The sequence below is a fragment of the Triticum aestivum genome, chromosome 5A (assembly GCF_018294505.1).
Source record: "Triticum aestivum cultivar Chinese Spring chromosome 5A, IWGSC CS RefSeq v2.1, whole genome shotgun sequence".
Taxonomy (NCBI): Eukaryota; Viridiplantae; Streptophyta; class Magnoliopsida; order Poales; family Poaceae; genus Triticum; species Triticum aestivum.
The window spans coordinates 690,570,165-690,588,974 of NC_057806.1; the positions used below are offsets into that span (position 1 = coordinate 690,570,165).

At 44.5% G+C, this 18,810-nt stretch overlaps 1 protein-coding gene, 1 long non-coding RNA gene and 1 pseudogene across 2 annotated transcripts; 2 read left to right on the top strand and 1 right to left on the bottom strand.

Moving 5' to 3' along the window:
* Positions 1-50: 50 nt before the first annotated feature.
* LOC123101812 (receptor kinase-like protein Xa21) lies at positions 51-3,015 on the top strand (annotated as a pseudogene).
* A 3,768-nt stretch (positions 3,016-6,783) lies between these two features.
* Positions 6,784-9,709, bottom strand: LOC123106036 (uncharacterized). The gene is made up of 4 exons (XR_006451174.1): positions 8,949-9,709; positions 7,968-8,261; positions 7,653-7,877; positions 6,784-7,571 (listed from the first exon to the last, which is right to left on the bottom strand). It is a non-coding gene; the product is annotated as an uncharacterized lncRNA (long non-coding RNA).
* Positions 9,710-15,264: 5,555 nt separating this feature from the next.
* Positions 15,265-16,467, top strand: LOC123106034 (uncharacterized). Its single transcript, XM_044528230.1, has 2 exons — positions 15,265-15,708; positions 16,071-16,467. The coding sequence occupies exons 1-2, from the start codon at positions 15,450-15,452 to the stop codon at positions 16,145-16,147; spliced, it is 336 nt and encodes a 111-aa protein (XP_044384165.1). The 5' UTR covers positions 15,265-15,449; the 3' UTR covers positions 16,148-16,467.
* The last annotated feature ends 2,343 nt before the right edge of the window (positions 16,468-18,810 follow it).

Here is an 18,810-nt window from a genome sequence, read left to right on the forward strand (position 1 = left end):
TAGAGCAGGCTAATGTACTTGCCAACCAAAGTAGACCAAACCAAGAGGGCATGGCAATGGGGGACATGTGTTTGCTATGCTCCTTGCTAGCCGTCCTGATGGTTGCCATGGCAACCGCTAGCGACGAGGCCGCGCTGCTAGCTTTCAAAGCACAGATCAACCATGGTGGCTTGCTGGCCTCCTGGAATAGGAGCGCCGGCTTCTGCAGCTGGGAAGGCGTGACGTGCAGCCGTCGGAGGCCGGCGTGGGTGGTGGCGTTGCTATTGAACGGCACTGGGCTCGCCGGGGCACTCTCCCCGGCCATCGGGAACCTCACGTTCCTGCGGACGCTCGACCTGAGCTTCAACTCGCTCCATGGGGGCATTCCGGCAAGCCTCGGCCGCCTACAGGGGCTCTACTTGGACGACAATGCATTCTCCGGCACCTTCCCAGTGAACCTGAGCTCATGCGTCAGCATGAACGAAATGGTACTGGACAACAACAAGATTGGCGGGCGCATCCCGGCTGAGCTCGGTGAGAAGCTGACATCCTTGACAGAGTTCTCGCTGAGTAACAACAGCTTCACAGGGCACATCCCGGCATCACTGGCCAATCTATCCCATCTACAAATCCTCGATCTCACCAGTAACCAGCTCGTGGGCTCGATCCCACCGGGCCTCGAAAGCATCCAGAACATGCAATATTTCAGTCTCTACGACAACCTCCTCTCTGGTATGCTCCCACTTTCTCTCTACAACTGGTCATCATTGGAAGTACTTGATGTAGCTCTAAATATGTTATATGGAACCATTCCGGATGATATTGGAAGCAAGTTCCCCAAGATGAAAGCTCTAAGCTTATCTTCCAATCACTTCAGTGGGCCCCTCCCCTCATCAATATCCAATATGTCTGATCTCACAAGAATTTTTCTCTGGAAAAATAGATTTAGTGGGTATGTGCCTCCCACATTGGGGAGACTGGGAGTTCTCCAATATCTGAACTTGGCTGACAATCGGCTCGAAGCAAATGACAACAAGGGATGGGAATTCATCACCTCTCTGGCAAACTGCAGCCGACTGCAGATATTAGAACTCAGCGTCAATCCTTTAGGTGGACAACTACCAGGTTCAATTGTCAACCTATCAACGACTCTCCGGGACTTAAGTTTAACTGACAATATGATCTCCGGGGTTATTCCTGCGTACATAGGCAATCTGGTTGGTCTCACAAGACTTGTGTTAGCAAATACTTCCATATCCGGAGTTATTCCAGAGAGCATTGGCAAGCTCAAGAGCTTGATCCAGCTAGGCTTGTACAACAATAGCTTGTCTGGCTCCATACCGCCGTCGCTAGGAAACCTTTCACAGTTGAATGGGCTTATTGCAAACAATGGCAACTTGGAGGGGCCAATTCCAGCAAGCCTAGGGAAGTTGAAAAATCTTTTTGAACTTGATTTGTCAATGAATTACAGACTTAACGGTTCAATACCCAGAGAGATCTTCAAATTACCCAGTCTCTCTTCGTTTTTGGACTTGTCATACAATTCCCTTTCTGGACCCCTTCCTAATGAAGTTGGTAGTTTGGCAAACCTTAACCGACTGATTCTATCAGGAAACCAGCTGTTTGGCAAGATACCTGACGGTATTCAGAATCGCATAGTGTTGGAATGTCTGTTATTAGACAATAATTCCTTTTAAGGAAGCATACCACAGTCACTGAAGAATATAAAGGGGCTCAGTAAACTGAACCTGACCATGAATAAGTTCTCTGGTAATATTCCTGAAGCCCTTGGTAGTATTGGAAACCTGCAAGAGCTGTACCTAGCACACAACAACCTGTCAGGATCAATCCCAGTAGTTCTACAGAATTTGACATCATTATCCAAACTGGATGTATCCTTCAATAATTTGCAAGGCGAGGTGCCAGATGAAGGTGTTTTCAGAAACATCACTTACTTAGCGGTTGCTGGGAATATCAATTTGTGTGGTGGTACACCTCAACTTCATTTGGCCCCATGCTCCATAAGCAAGAACAAAAAAAACATGCCAAAGTCTCTTGTAATTTCTCTAGCGACAGCTGGAGCGTTTTTGTTCTCACTTTCAGCTATTCTTATTTGGATACTTTGCAAGAAGCTCAAACCAAGCCAGAAGACACTAGCACAAAATTCAATTGCTGATGACCATTACATGAGAATCCCCTATCATGCATTATTGAGAGGAACTAACGGATTTTCGGAAGTCAGCTTGCTTGGGAGAGGAAGTTATGGTGCGGTTTATAGTGTGTTTTGGACACTGAAGAAAGAACATTGGCTGTCAAGGTGTTTAATATTGGTCATTCTAGATATTCCAAGAGTTTTGAGGTTGAATGTGAGGCGATTAGAAGGATACGACACCGTTGTCTCATTAAAATCATTACTTCTTGTTCGAGCGTCAACCACCAAGGTCAAGAGTTCAAGGCATTGGTTTTTGAGTTCATGCCCAATGGTAACTTGGATGGTTGGCTTCATCCAAAATCGCAAGATCCCACTATAAACAACACACTCAGCCTTGCCCGAAGGCTTGATATTGCTGTTGATATTGTGGATGCAATAGAATATCTGCACAACTACTGCCAACCATTGGTAATCCATTGTGATCTTAAGCCAAGCAACATTCTTCTTGCTGAAGACATGAGCGCCCGAGTTGGAGACTTTGGCATATCAAGGATCCTTCAAGAAAATACAAGCGAGGGGATGCCAGCTTTAAATAGCTCAACTGGAATTAGAGGTTCCATAGGCTATGTTGCTCCAGGTAACTGATACTCTTCTAATTTTATATTTTACTTTCCATAGCGAGTCTGCGTTGCTTGCTTTCAAAGCCCATGTTAGCCATGGTGGCTCGCCGGCCTCTTGGAACAGCAGCACCGGCTTCTCAGCTGGGAAGGCATGACGAGCAGCCACCGCAGGCCAGCGCAGCTGGTGGCACTGCGATTGAACAGCACCACCAGAGCACTCTCCACGGCCATCCGGAATCTCATGTTCCTGCGGATCCTGCATGACCAAAAAAAATGTACCGTTTCAGTTAGTGATTGCTCTCATAGGAGCTATGTTGCTTTACAACTGTATGAAATAAATGCAGAACCATGGTGTTCTGCAATAATAGCTCTAGAGCAAGTTCTAGAAAGTTTCAGAAAGGAAGCAGTGTTATTGTTTTTCCATTCTCAAAAGTGTACGCATGCAGGCAACATTATTAGTTCATGCTCCAGGTAAACCAGTAGAGCTGAAATTGTAGAGTTTCAGAAGTTTTTTTTCAAAGGAAACGATCCAATTTTATTAGTTTATATTACAGAAAAGGAAATGAAAGCTGAAAATGTAGACACAATTTGGTAGGACTTAAGCCGTCATGGCTACCTGCCTACCTCGAACCCTCACACAAGTCAACACAGAAGCTAATTAAATTAAATTGCATTGCAGAGATATCATGTTCATATAAGGCTGGTCACAGTGAGGAGAAACTTAGTAGTAACATCACACACTCCAATACAACTTTGCTTATGTGGCACGTATTTAATGAAGAGAGAGGTGCTTGTGGTAACTAGCTAAGTTACCGGAACATCACACACTCCAAGAAACAATGAGTCTATAACCTAATAAATACATCGTTGCATGACACTACATAGATGTTCCTACCCACTATGGAGGTAGTAACATAGTCTAGGGAAGTGTGAAGTTACTAGGTTATGTTCTTGCCCATTGTGACCAGCCTAACCAAAGCAAGTGTGTTTTGACTTGTTGTCAGAGCACATCCTTGTCATACAGGTAGTACAGTAAATTAGTTTTTTATTTGCAAAAAAAGGTAGTACAGTATAACCTAAAGCCATCATCAAGGCTCTCTCTTCGATACATACATAAAGATAGAATTTTTCAGGGGTGCTTGGTTTCTGTGTTGAGGTTTGGCATATCCTGCTCAAAGATACGGCCTCGAGAGCGAGCGTTGATAAGAGATGCAGCAGTAGAGATGCGTACCCCCTGTTTTCTTGTAAGCAAATAGGCGAGCATGGAGCAAATGAGGAGTCTCGGCTCGAGATATTTGATCTGGAGCGATTTTTTTTTGACGCGTCAACGGCGGGTTTACGCCGGCCTGAACCATATATTACCAAAGCAGAAGCAATTACAGCATGCAAGATATGACCCTGTAATAATACAAGCCGCTTCAGTTAGGAAGCATTTGTTTATTATCGGAGCCATATGATTTGCACCATATCAGAAAAATGTGAAGTTAGCTTTGTGCAATAGCACTGCAGAGACGGTACTTGTCAGCATACTACATGGGTTCTCAAAAACCCCAAAGGTTCGAGGAATCACATCCTCAATCCAGTACGCTAAGAACATGAACGAATTTGTGGATCCAAGGAAATCAGCAGTCAGTCAGGCTGTTTGTTAACAAAGTAGTATATACTGTCCATGTGTGCAGAAAAACACAAGGAAGCGGTAGGACCAAACGGAAATCATCATGCGCGGACGAGCTCGCGCGCTCTCGCTATCGTCGGGCGTCCATCAGGCGGAGATGCGAGACTGGCAGACGTATTGCAGGTGGCAGTTGGGGTCAGTTAATGCGCGCTATCGTCGGGCGTCCATCAGGCGGAGATGCGAGACTGGCAGACGTATTGCAGGTGGCAGTTGGGGTCAGTTAATGCGCGCTATCGTCGGGCGTCCATCAGGCGGAGATGCGAGACTGGCAGACGTATTGCAGGTGGCAGTTGGGGTCAGTTAATGCGCGCTATCGTCGGGCGTCCATCAGGCGGAGATGCGAGACTGGCAGACGTATTGCAGGTGGCAGTTGGGGTCAGTTAATGCGCGCTATCGTCGGGCGTCCATCAGGCGGAGATGCGAGACTGGCAGACGTATTGCAGGTGGCAGTTGGGGTCAGTTAATGCGCGCTATCGTCGGGCGTCCATCAGGCGGAGATGCGAGACTGGCAGACGTATTGCAGGTGGCAGTTGGGGTCAGTTAATGCGCGCTATCGTCGGGCGTCCATCAGGCGGAGATGCGAGACTGGCAGACGTATTGCAGGTGGCAGTTGGGGTCAGTTAATGCGCGCTATCGTCGGGCGTCCATCAGGCGGAGATGCGAGACTGGCAGACGTATTGCAGGTGGCAGTTGGGGTCAGTTAATGCGCGCTATCGTCGGGCGTCCATCAGGCGGAGATGCGAGACTGGCAGACGTATTGCAGGTGGCAGTTGGGGTCAGTTAATGCGCGCTATCGTCGGGCGTCCATCAGGCGGAGATGCGAGACTGGCAGACGTATTGCAGGTGGCAGTTGGGGTCAGTTAATGCGCGCTATCGTCGGGCGTCCATCAGGCGGAGATGCGAGACTGGCAGACGTATTGCAGGTGGCAGTTGGGGTCAGTTAATGCGCGCTATCGTCGGGCGTCCATCAGGCGGAGATGCGAGACTGGCAGACGTATTGCAGGTGGCAGTTGGGGTCAGTTAATGCGCGCTATCGTCGGGCGTCCATCAGGCGGAGATGCGAGACTGGCAGACGTATTGCAGGTGGCAGTTGGGGTCAGTTAATGCGCGCTATCGTCGGGCGTCCATCAGGCGGAGATGCGAGACTGGCAGACGTATTGCAGGTGGCAGTTGGGGTCAGTTAATGCGCGCTATCGTCGGGCGTCCATCAGGCGGAGATGCGAGACTGGCAGACGTATTGCAGGTGGCAGTTGGGGTCAGTTAATGCGCGCTATCGTCGGGCGTCCATCAGGCGGAGATGCGAGACTGGCAGACGTATTGCAGGTGGCAGTTGGGGTCAGTTAATGCGCGCTATCGTCGGGCGTCCATCAGGCGGAGATGCGAGACTGGCAGACGTATTGCAGGTGGCAGTTGGGGTCAGTTAATGCGCGCTATCGTCGGGCGTCCATCAGGCGGAGATGCGAGACTGGCAGACGTATTGCAGGTGGCAGTTGGGGTCAGTTAATGCGCGCTATCGTCGGGCGTCCATCAGGCGGAGATGCGAGACTGGCAGACGTATTGCAGGTGGCAGTTGGGGTCAGTTAATGCGCGCTATCGTCGGGCGTCCATCAGGCGGAGATGCGAGACTGGCAGACGTATTGCAGGTGGCAGTTGGGGTCAGTTAATGCGCGCTATCGTCGGGCGTCCATCAGGCGGAGATGCGAGACTGGCAGACGTATTGCAGGTGGCAGTTGGGGTCAGTTAATGCGCGCTATCGTCGGGCGTCCATCAGGCGGAGATGCGAGACTGGCAGACGTATTGCAGGTGGCAGTTGGGGTCAGTTAATGCGCGCTATCGTCGGGCGTCCATCAGGCGGAGATGCGAGACTGGCAGACGTATTGCAGGTGGCAGTTGGGGTCAGTTAATGCGTATACGGGCACAAGACGGCGTTGTGGAGGACGTTGGTGCTGACGTCGGAAGAGGTTTTGACGACGATTTGGCAAAGTGCCGTTCGCGCTCGGTTCTGTACCTCTCGTTCGCGCTCAGCAAGAGATGCAACGCCTCGTTCTTAAATAAAGGTCTGTTGGTGCTGAGCCCAGCGCGCTCATGCTATTTGAAATTCAAAGGACGAGGGATTCCCGCTCAACAGACACAGCAGCTCTTGTGATGTCACCTGGCATAATCAGTTGCGTTCGGAATTTAATGATTGTAGGGTTCAGCGGAGGGATCAGTGATAATGTGCAATGGGCATCAATATATGACGTGAAAAATAAAATATGGAACTGAAAACACATCTGAAATTCAACAGGTCATTACATAATGAGGTGCAAACACAAGAGATGGCACACAAAGATTGACGCAACATGTTATTACACAGATTTATCAATTATCGGCTGCGGAGCCCTCAAGAACAGGTTTATTACACAGATTGAACAGACGATCTCAAATCAGACTGGTGAGTGCATTCGCGTCCACATTAGTTGTCCCAGCAACATATAGAACAACCTTTGGCTTGTTGCAGGTGTTTCTCCTGTGGCCACCGACACCACATATAGAGCATTTAGCCTCGTTCCTTTCCTTTGGTGCAAGACCTCCTCGTCGCGGACAAGTTGTGCTCTTGTGACCAGGTTCTCGACATATGCTGCAGAAGTGAGTGCGTTTGCTCGTGCCACACCTATCGACATCTTCAGCAGCTGTGCGTTGCTTCATCCTTTTGCTTTTTGCACCTCGGTCATCATACAGAGGCTTATCTCTGCTATTTGTTGGTCGCGCGGCTTTCCTTTTCCACTCAGGTGGTTTCAGTCCTATGAAATCCCCGATAGCACTGCCTTCTGCATCACTAACGTTCCCGCTTGCGGGTGCAATTGCTGGAACAATTTCTTTTACCGTATCCTGCATGCATTTTGTGTGTGCAAACTATCTCCTGCATGCATTTTGTTCTCTCAACATTTAGATGGCTCTTGCCGTATCTCACTCTGAACCCAACCTCCCATGAATATAGATTGTAGTAGTCATAAGCTTCCCCAGCGTATCGAAACTGGCTCCCATAGCAGGAACTATCACAGTTTCAGTTTTTTTCTCTGCATAGCTTCGTATTGTTAGCTCCAATGCACTCATCCTGGCAGCACATGGGGGCCATTCATCAGGCACACGCCCAACACGGATTCTGCATTTTCCACATTATATTTTTTCGAGCACCAACAGACCTTTATTTAACTGCGAGGAACACAATGCAGTGGGTCTTTACCTTCGCGTCCAGCCAGGGGCTTCAGGGTCGTCCTTCCCTGTAGATTGCTCGGACGCCGGCGCCGACAGGGCAACCCCCTGACAAGTGTTGTTCAAATCTGTTTCCACTACTGCCATGGCATCTCCTGCTTCGCCAATGCTTGAGTCCACAGGTCCACATATTATAGCCTAGCTTCTGCCGTGCTCTATCGGCAGCTCGCCGCCGGCCAGATCCGGCAGGGGAAATCTATTTCAAATTGACAAGCAGAGCGAAAACACACTGAAGTACTCATTTGGGATGGCAGGAAAAACAGTTATTGCGGCTTGCAAGGCATACCTGTCAACTAGATCCGATAAGAACTCCAATTCCTCGTCTCTGGTGATCCTAATCTCCATAGCCATGATCTTGAACATCGATAACTGCCGAACGATCGGCCTGGGGACACCCCAGCCCGAACGAGTCGTTCGTGCTGGGAGAGTCGCTGGAACGAACGAACTCGTTCGGTAGAAGTACCCCTCTAGCCCGAACCATCCCACGTCAGATAAACTTGTCGCTAGCAGGGACAACGATCTGGCTCTTCCCCTCCGGCGGACCAGCCCAAAAATGAGGGAAGCCCAAAAACGTCATTGCCTACAAGAATAAAAAAACAAAGAATTTATATGTTAATAAAAAAACAAAGATTGCCTGGTTTTTAGAAACTTTCAAAATTTTACACACCGTAAAAACACATCTTAATTTGCCATGGCAAAAACACATCTTAAATTGGCATGGTAAGAGTATATGTTAGTTGCCATGGTACATGGATTAAACTTGGTCATTTAATGTTGCCCTGGTCCATGAAATAAGTTTGCCATGTTGAAAGAGATAAAAAAATAATCCAAATTTCAAGAAAATGGTGGAAAACTATTCAAATGATGGCAAGTTTGCCATGATTTAAAAACTTTCATAACTTGCCATGTTTTATGTACATTTTCTCTAGTTTGGTGAATGAACTAAGCCATGCTGTGATAATTTGTAAATAATCTAAGAAATTGCCATGTTTTGCTAAACATCATGATTAGAAATTTCCATGTATAGACCAAAATCCTAAAATTCTGTACTACTCACATGGCAAATTTAGTAACTAAATCACGTCAAAAGTGTGTGCTACTCTGATTTTAGTGTAGCATGGCAATTTTTAGGGACTGTTTCATACACAAGCATCTTGGCAAACTGTGTTCAAAAAGCTCATAGTACTCATCATCTAGCAGGTCGTAGTCATCATCCAGCAGGTAGATTAACTCCTAGCAAAATCATCAGACGTAATTACAGGTGCACCTTATTCCAGTGACAAAAAAGAGTAGATGAACACCTCCCCGCCGCAGCTTGCACGCCACGGCGGCCGATTCAGCCATCTCCTCAACCCACGGGTGGAGTCGACGGAGGCGACAGGGGTGCACCGATGCAGGAGGTTGACCAGGGGCGAGCGGGAGCAGGATCCACTCAGATTAGAAGCGGGAGCGGCTGCCAACGGAAACAGAAGTAGCCGCCGGCTTCCCTCGGCGACCGCGTGAGACGAGGAGAGCACCCAGCCCTCGCCCCCATCACTAGCCGCTCCCTCCGCCTCTGGTGCCGCGACTCGGCAGCTTCCATAGCCGCCCGCCGCAGCCATCCCACATCCTCACCACCGCAATCGCGCGAGGCAGGCCATCGTTCCCCCCACGAGCAGCACCTCCACCGCGACTCCACCCCGCATCGGGATCCCGTGGAGGGCGAGACCGCTCTCCTTGGCGTGGTGCCCTGCCCCGCACACGAGGCCGCCGCCAGGGCCTGTCGTGCTCCTCCCCGCGAGGCCGCCGCGGGAACTGTGTGGCTTCTTGCCGCGCGGCGGAGGCAATGGTCGTCGGGCGGGAGATGTTGTACGAAGGCGATGGCACGCAGCTGCACTGCGGTGGCCGGATATGGCGCATGGTTTGCGGTGGCTATGGTGTCGATTTGTGCGGCGGCGAGCAAGGTGGGGAGGGGAACAGATAGGATAAGAACGTCGTCACGTACAATTCCATCGCATCTGTACCAATGGTACATCAATATCCTGTACCGATATGCACACGTTATCATGCACGGGTCCGTCTCCGCACGTCCGTTTTAGTCGTACTCCCTTGCTTGGTATATATACGGCCGTATTAAATACAGTAGGAAACGCGGCGCCCGGTTGTTGGTCCAGCTGGCAGGAGCGCGCAAGCCCGTCCGCGCCATCTCCACTCTACCTTACCTACCTAAGAGGATGTTACCAACTGTAAAGATGAAAAGAGAGAGCAGAGAGAATAATAGATGAACAGTTATTCTATTGATTGAAGATTGGGGTATTTATACCCAATTTACAAGGCGGTTACAAAAGGAGGCAGTTGCCAAAAGTGGCATCGACATAGAAGTGATTAATAGTTAATTAACCTAATTAATTAATTCCTAACACTTCCCCTAATCAATGCTTGTCTTTGTGAATATACATCATCTTGGTAGACTCCTCCTAGTATGTATTTGCCTTGAACGTTCATTATCTTTATCTTGGAAGTCTCCTCCAAAAATCCCGTGGGAAAAATATGAGGAGAATAGTGCAGATATGTTGCTAAAACTCCTTTAAACCCGGTGGAAAAAATAATAAGGAAAAAATGATGCAACATATAATGATTATTGTCTCTTGATAACTCATATGAGAAAAACCCTTGAAGAAGGAGAAAAATCATCGATGAGCTTAGAGAACAATTAATATGTCTTGAGTACTTTCTTTAAAAAACCCGATAGGGAAAATAGAAAGTATGACATGCCACATTAAAAACCGTTATGAGAAACTTTGAGAGAAAACTCATAAGGGAAAAGAGTGCGATTATATATGCCATCAAAAACTCCTTTAAAACCCAATGGGAAAAATATAAGGAGAAAATGATATGACATATATGAACACTTGTATCTATATTGTCTCATTAAAAACCTTTTATGAGAAATCATTAGGAAAAACTCATGAAGGGAAAAAGAGTACAATATATGTAATCTGATGTTTGTTAAGAGGTTATACTTTGGGAGATTACTGCCCTTGAACTTTGCAAATTTGGAGGATGTCTCATATCAATTACATTGACATGATCATGACATTATGAATAGTATGTCGGTTTTTCCAATATTTTGTTTGCAAACTGTTTCATCACTTTTCTATAATTTATGAGGATAAGTGATCTCGAGCAATGTGCTTTGTGATATTGCTCTTCATATAACATGTATGTATTGAGTAATACAAGTGGTAGCATCTTGATAAATCAAGTTATGTTACTCTGATGAATCTCAACCACATGGTTTTGCGTGTGGTTAATCATTCTGCTAAGCCAACCATATTTACAATGCCTTTAGATAAAGTAATTATGTTAGAATGGTAAATGGAAGTAGCCATTAAATTCTATTTATATGACTTCCATAAGAAGGCTATTCCATCAAATTCAGTCATTGATATGGCTTTGTTGGGATCAAGTAAAGAGCCAATATCATATATCATATCATGGTCCAATCTTGGTTTTCCTGATGGAATTGTCCAAGATTTATTCTGAACTTGGGATATAACTCAATATTCCTCATATCGACCATATACGTTTTGTTGGTGTGATACATCCACATTGAACTTCTCATATATGTTTTGGATATATATGTAGACTGATATGTATTCTTGAGAGATTGCTCAAGTTTTTAAACTTAAGCTAAATTTGGCTTAATCCAAATTTTCCGCCTTGAGATGATTTTGTGTATGTTTAGGTCTTGTATAGACATTGATGATGAAGTCATTGATATACACTAAGTGATATAAGGAAATCAAATTTTGGGATTCCCTTATTAACACACAAGCAATCATCATTCTTTGAGTAATCCTTTTGAAGAAAGAACTCATTTAGTCGGTAGTACCATATGATTTCCAACTATTTCAAGTCATAGAGTGACTTATGAAGTTTTACACAAAACTTGTTGCGATTTGTGTTCGGATTCGGAAGTTTTAGCCCTTCAGGGACTTCAATAGAGATATCCGAAATGAGCGACTCATATGAGTATGTAGTCACTTCATCCATCAACTGCATGGATAATATTTTTTTTATTGCCAACGATATTTAGTATCGAAACATAATTCCACTCATACCAAGAGGGTATGTTACATCGTAATCGATGTCGGGTCTCTGCGGGAACCCTTTTGCTACAAGCCTCGCTTTCTCACCACCTCATTGACTTTGTCTATGAATGAGAAGCTTTTAGTATTTCATGTGGAAGATACTTATGAGGAGTAGGTATTACTGCAGTAAATACCACTCGTTTGCAGAGCGAGTGCTATTCTTCATTACTTGCTTCCTTTTATGTGAACCAATATGAGTGCAAGAGGCACTCTACCATGGATTTTGGTTCTGGGCCCAAAAGGTTTTAGCAATTTGAGAAGAAATATATGTCGACAAATGTAGTCTTTAGTTTATATGATTCTGATGGAATCATTGAAGTTTGTGGATTAAATATTTACTCCTTTTTAGCTCCTTGTGATTTCCTACAACAAATGGAGTCAAGGTGTTTCGATGTCCCGGCACCAAAACATTTGTGCACATTTATGCCGGGCGTTGAATGATGAGCATCCAGTGAGGTGTCTTTCAACTTGATGTTGAATTACATTTACTAGTTGAGGATGTGATTTCCTCTGTTTCGGCGGAAGCATATGAGAAGTTATATCTCGTATTGTCAGATTTTCTCCCCCTCTTGCTCTCATTTGGGGAGAAGAGTGGTTTATCAGGTACCTCCACTCTTCTGACACTTTACTGCAGGAATGTAGAATTTAGTAACACCTTGTCATCAGTAAATGTATGTGGCAGATTTGCAATGTGTTGAAAATATATGATTCTCTAAACTTCTAGTTCAGATTCTTTGAATACGTGGATATAAGGATTGAATGTCAATAACATTTCTAATTTATTTCTCGGCATTCTTTGTGGTACTTATCTCCCCATAATGTCGAAAAATATCCTTATTGCTGATGCAATCAGCATACGGGCTATAAATAATTTTGATTGACGATTAAATTGTTATTCCTCACATAGATCCCTAATTTTTGTGAGTGCCCATTGATGTACGCTGGAGTGGTGATATCGGTATATAACCAAATTATCGCAGATGGGAAATACTTTGTTGATTTCCACGTAGTAACTACAAGGGGAAAGTAGTATGACATGCAATCGGTATGATTTAGATCATACTTACGGTGTGTAAGGTCGTATGTGTCCAGCAAGAGGCTGGTAAGTTTACAATTCTTTAAAAGTGGTCATGTAATTCATTTAACTCTCTTTGATAAGAAATTTAGCTAAACCATTCTGGGTATGCACAGAAAATACTTAATGCAAAAAAATGTTCATTGAATGAGTTCAACAACATTGTTCATTCAAATGGGTTTATATATCCTGTTTTCAGGAGAATTTACTCTTACTTTGATAAGTTGAGCAATTTATTTAGTAAGATCATGCATGGTTGTGTGTGATAAGAGACACTTAAAAACATTTTATGAATGTGTATATGAGTACCATGAAGTGTCTAAATCACCCCAGATAATGGATTAACGTTCCACACATATTTTTGAATGTGTTCAAGAAAGAATAAGTGGCTCATTTAGAATTTTAAGGTGAGAGCTCCTTAAAACAAATTTCCCCTATGGCACATGTGGTGCACATATAATCTGATGATATGGGAAATATTTTGCAACTTGTTAAGGTGTGACCAACCGAATTGTCAACAATTTTCTAATCATCCCCAAACCAGGATGGCTAAGGCTATCAAGCCTAATATTTAATTTATTGATGCTTAGAAAATCATTGTGTACGTAGCAATATTGAGTATGAATTCAAACATACATTCAAATTTATAGAATACTGTATCCAAGGGATATGATATTGGACATTTTACTACATGTAGTACTACAAGTATAGGCTAATAATATGTTGGGATAATTAGGAGATTACCTGAGGTCTCCGATATTACTGAATGCAAATGAGTTCATCCTCCATTTTCTGCACTAGATTTTGGTCCTCCTTCTGATGAAGATTCCGAGAACAATCCTTTTCCAGAATTTGGTTATTATTTGCAAATTTTCAAATTTATCCCATTGAACTTATTGGCCTTTTAATAAATTTGTGGTGTGTTTTGACCATATGTTTGAGGGTTTGGTAATCATAGATACAATATTTATATAACCACACATTTGACAAACTTGAGGGTTGTCTTTTGATCATCTTAAAATGACCGATTCCTATTAAGAGATAATTTTGTCTTTAGTTGTCTATTAGCCTCCACTTTACTTCGAATCCCTCATGGTTCGATTTTGTGACCACTAACTTGCATAGTATTCTCGGTACTAACAAGAATTTTAAATTATGGTATATCATCTATTGGGTGAATCTGATGATTTTAAGAAAATTCATGTTTCTTGATCATAAAAATGGTAGTACCATCTTAAGAGGAGGTAAAGTGCATTAAGGGCTTTTCAACTGAATCTGTATATAGGGAAAATTTGATCAAGGGATCTCAACTTGAAGTTGAATAAGTAACAGAGTTGTTAGCTGCGATAGACTTGAGGTTTTTGAATAAATATTTATCCATTATATACTTAGTTTGAGAACTAAGTGAAGTTGGTGACATATAAAATGCATATGTGCATATTTAGCTATCAATAGAATAGTCATGTGTTACATGAAATGATCACGCATTATTTAATTTACTTCTTGGAGTAGGAGTAAATAATTTTAGCGAACAACAACAATTGCTTTAGAGGAGCATTTTCTTTTAGATAGCTGATGCTATACACTCATATGTGTAGACCTCAATTTATATAGGATAACACTTTGAAGATAAATCACCAGATGCGGTGTAGATCTCGCAGTAATAGAAAAACATAGTCCGACTTTTGTCAGTAGATGTTCATATCTCTATTACCTTATGTTATGCTATATTTTGGAAAATCACTTTGAAGGTAGTCATATGTCACGACGACATGATGTAGACCTCACAGTAGTAATGGATAATCTAGAAAATTTTGCAGTAGATGCCATCAATACCTTGTGATTCACAAATATATTTTTTTTGGGTAGTCACATTTAATATTTCGAAGAGCACGTTGAAGGTAGTCATCTTATGAAATCACAAGATGTAGACCTCACAGTAATGATGGATAATCTGCAAACCATGCAGTAGATGCCATCAATACCTTGTGATTCACAAATAAATTTTATACTAGTCATGTTGAGTATGACATTTCATGATACTTCTCTTTTCTTGTCAAGATGTGCAAGACATTTTGTGACACAGTTGTTGCACTAATAATGTTCTAGAAAATAGGTCTAGAATATTCATTCATAAGATCAAAATGTAATGCAGAAGAACCTGAGGGTATATATTACACTACTGACAATGACCTGACCATAGGTTTATGTACAGGCATAAAAACTTTTATGCTTGAACACACATTTGACAGAAATCTGCAAAAAGAAATGTTAAGCCTGAGGGATTAACAAGAAGCGCAGGGCCTTTCGATTAATAATAAATACAGAAAGGAGGGAAACGCAAAAGTGCGTAAGGATAAGGTTTCCCCAAATCCACATCCCGTGCGTGTGTGGATAGGAGTCAATTTCTTTCCTTCCTGTGCCTGCGTGGAATGGATTGGAATCAATTGATTCCTTCCTGTACGTGTGTTCTGGCCATGGTTACCGATGATGCCGCGTGCAGTGCGTTCCGCCTTGCGCCCCGTGGGCTGCCTCCGCCCGGGTTGCCGCGTGCCGGTCGATGATCACCGCCGCGTTGCCGCGACACATCGCGTTTGCTCCCGTCCTGTGCCGGCCGGGGGCCATCTCCATCGCGCTGCAGGGAGTGGGCCGTGCTACAGCGCGCGCTCCGGCCGATTGCCACCTGTGCCATCGGCTTGGGAGCCGCGTCCGAGGGAGGGCTGCGCGCCGCGCCGTGGTCGTGCTCCGCCTGAGGGAGGAGCGCCGCATCGGATGCTGCTTCGGAGAGGTGGAGGACGCCGTCCTCGCCAAACGTCGAGGTACGCTCGCTGGGGCTTCTTCCCTTCTTTTCTCTGTTTTCTCTGGATGTTTTGTTGCTGATAGTTGCGATGGGCGACGAGATCGTCATAGTGGACGATGAAGAGAGAAAAAAATGCGAAGAACAAGTTTGTTGGAGTTTGTTCCTCATCTTCTAGCCTTGTTCTTGATTCTGATTCTTCTTTTCTTCTTGATTGAGAATTCCTTCCTCTTTCTGTTTGAGTAGCGATCAATCCATCTCACCACGAGCATACGCCGGATGAAGCAATTTGCAAAAACAATACTTGTTATTAGATCCTTGATTGATTGCAAGAAGACAAAAACAAATAGAAGAATCTCCTGATCCAGTTTTCCTCTCTTGCAGAAGCATGTCTATTGATTCCTGCCATGGAAGGGTTGCGGTTGATCGAATCGGCAGCGACTGAAATTCTCCTATGCTGAAGCCGTGCGCGCTGGATGGAGTCGACATCGCGAGTACAGGGGCAGACGTTGGCGCCGCCGTGACTAATGTCGCCATCCGCGCCAAGACTCAATGCTGCAGTCCGCCGCGCGAGATAAGGCCGGCAGCGCTGGGAATCGCGCGAGGCGTCGAGGAGGTCTGGCCTAATCGCTCTGTTAGGGCAAGGTGCTGACAACGTGTAAAGATGAAAAGAGAGAGCAGAGACGAAAATCCAAATCTGAGCCCGAGCTCATCTGTACCTGCGCTCACTAAAAAAATCAAAATAAATACTAAAAAAATTAAAAAAAATCCGAAAAAAATTGGGGTGGTGGACAATTTGATGAGTGAGGTGCGCCCTAATTTTCAAAACATTTGGACTTATGTGCAGCTCTCAGCAAAAAAGACAAATCGGAGGTCTGTAAAAATGTGTACTGTTCATATACTGTTTTGGTCTGATTTGTCTTTTTGGCTGAGAGCTGCACATAAGTCCAAATGTTTTGAAAATTGAGGCGCACCTCACGCATCAAATTGTCTACCACCTCAATTTTTTTGGAATTTTTTACGAATTTTTTTTTTGAACGGGTGCAGATGCACCCGGGCACCGAAACGCCGCACTCGAGCAGAGAGAATAATAGATGAACAGTTATTTATACCCAGTTTACAAGGCGGTTACAAAAGGAGGCAGTTGTCAAAAGTGGCACCGACATAGCAGTGATTAATAGTTAATTAACCTAATTAATTAATTCCTAACACCATCTACCGTTTCAGTTGGCATTTGTTTGTTATCGCAGCCATTTCTTTGGAAAATATGTCAGATAATGTAAATGTAAAAAGGTAAAAATCCTGGTGTTGTGCAATAGCAACAAAGCAATAGCAGTTGTCAGCATATTACATCTATATATATATCAATATAAAAAGACTCAAAGGGGCAGATCCAACAAATCCCGGCCGTCAAATCAGGTCAATCCAACGACTCAGACTGCTCCAATAATGAGCGTTCAACACGTTTAGTGTGCAGTTAATATCATACCAAATATTAATGCCAATGCTAATCACATAATTAATACGCAAATAATATTCTGCCTAATATTTACGTGTAATTAATATATTATCTAATATCAACGTGCATTGCACGTACACATTTACTAGTGGCTTGTAAACAGTTCGAAAGATTCGGGAAATTGCATCCTCCATGAAGTGGCTGGCAACACGGACAAGTTAATGCATATAATAATTCATTTTACAGCAAAAGCAATTTGGCCTGATAGAAACAGAAATCATCTAACAGCATCACGAACCACAGAGGAGTTGTACCGAATGCATCGGTAACATTCATTCAACCAGAGACCAGTTCGCTTCCAAAAGAAGCAGCAGAAAGTACAGGTGGTAGATAATCAAATAAGCAGGGACCTAAGACCTTAGTACCTAGCGAAGAGGACTTGGTCCTCTTGGTTGATCTGGAGATCTGGAGAAGCGGAGCCGAAGGAGACGCCGGAGAAGAGGGAAAGCAGGCCGGTAGGCCTAGTACAGTTTCCTTCCCGATTGGCATTAGGGGGGGCGGGGAGAGAGGTGCCATGGCCGTTGGAGAGGCGACAGAGAGGAGGAAGAACAGGACACAGCAGGGGAAGGTGGGGGAAGGGGGGCGCCATGGGAGAAGATAGACTATGGAGGAAAACAACGGAACGCTAGATAGACTATGGAGAAGGTGTGCATGTAGGTGCGCCGCCGTCGCCGAGCTTTCTTTCTCCGCCGGCCGTCATCCCGCTCCTGCTTTGCTGCTTACTTTTTTATTCTTTTATTATTATTATTATTAAATGTGGTTATCTGGTTGTTTTACTTCGAGCGCTTCTATGTTTTTTTAACAAGTACAATGACAGATGTCCACATACGCTCACATATAATCACCCATGTGTGCACACCTTCAACATACTAGGCTGCCGTCATATCTTGAAGTTCACAAAGTCACAACAACAGATGTCTTGTAGAGAATGTCTCTTTTCATTAAATGCACATCACTTAAAAGTCAGAAAAATCGAGTCTAGGATTTGAACCCCGATGGATTTAATTCCATCAAGAGAAATCTTACCATCTAAGCCATGCTCATTCGTTTGAGCGCTTCTATCTTGTCAGCTAGTATGAGTATATTTGAGAATAATCTGGTCAGTTTAGGAGTCACAAACATCACGAGACACATCTGCCACGTGGCCACGGCTCCAACCCCCAACTAGATCAATGTATCCCCGCTTAGAGCGCCAAGAGGGGAGCACAATCTGGCCGGGCCGAGGCGAAAGACATGGGGAAAGTGATGGAACCTAAACCGACAGATCTTGAGGTAGAATATCCTAAGCTAAGGGTCTAAGAGGGATGGCAACAATGACATAAGGTTTTACTTTTATCCAGGTTCGGGCTCCAAGCAAATAATACACAACATCCTGCTTGCATTTATTGCGTTGGAGTGGGTATAGAGTACAGGTAAACTATCACGAGATTGTAACTTGTTTTCTATAAGCCTGGCCCCTTGGTTTATATACGTACCGGGGATTCTAGAGTTACAAGATCCTAATTAGCTACGTACCAGGAGGCAAAGTGCTCCACAGATCCAACATGGTGAGAGGTCTTCTGAAACTTTCTGATTATACATCATGAGCCGCCTGATATGGCCCAG

Coding starts and splice junctions, on each gene's coding strand:
- LOC123106034 (XM_044528230.1), top strand. CDS start 15,450: ATGATCACCGCCGCGTTGCCGCGACACATCGCGTTTGCTCCCGTCCTG. Junction 15,709..16,070: donor CGTCCTCGCCAAACGTCGAG/GTACGCTCGCTG, acceptor CCTCTCTTGCAG/AAGCATGTCTATTGATTCCT.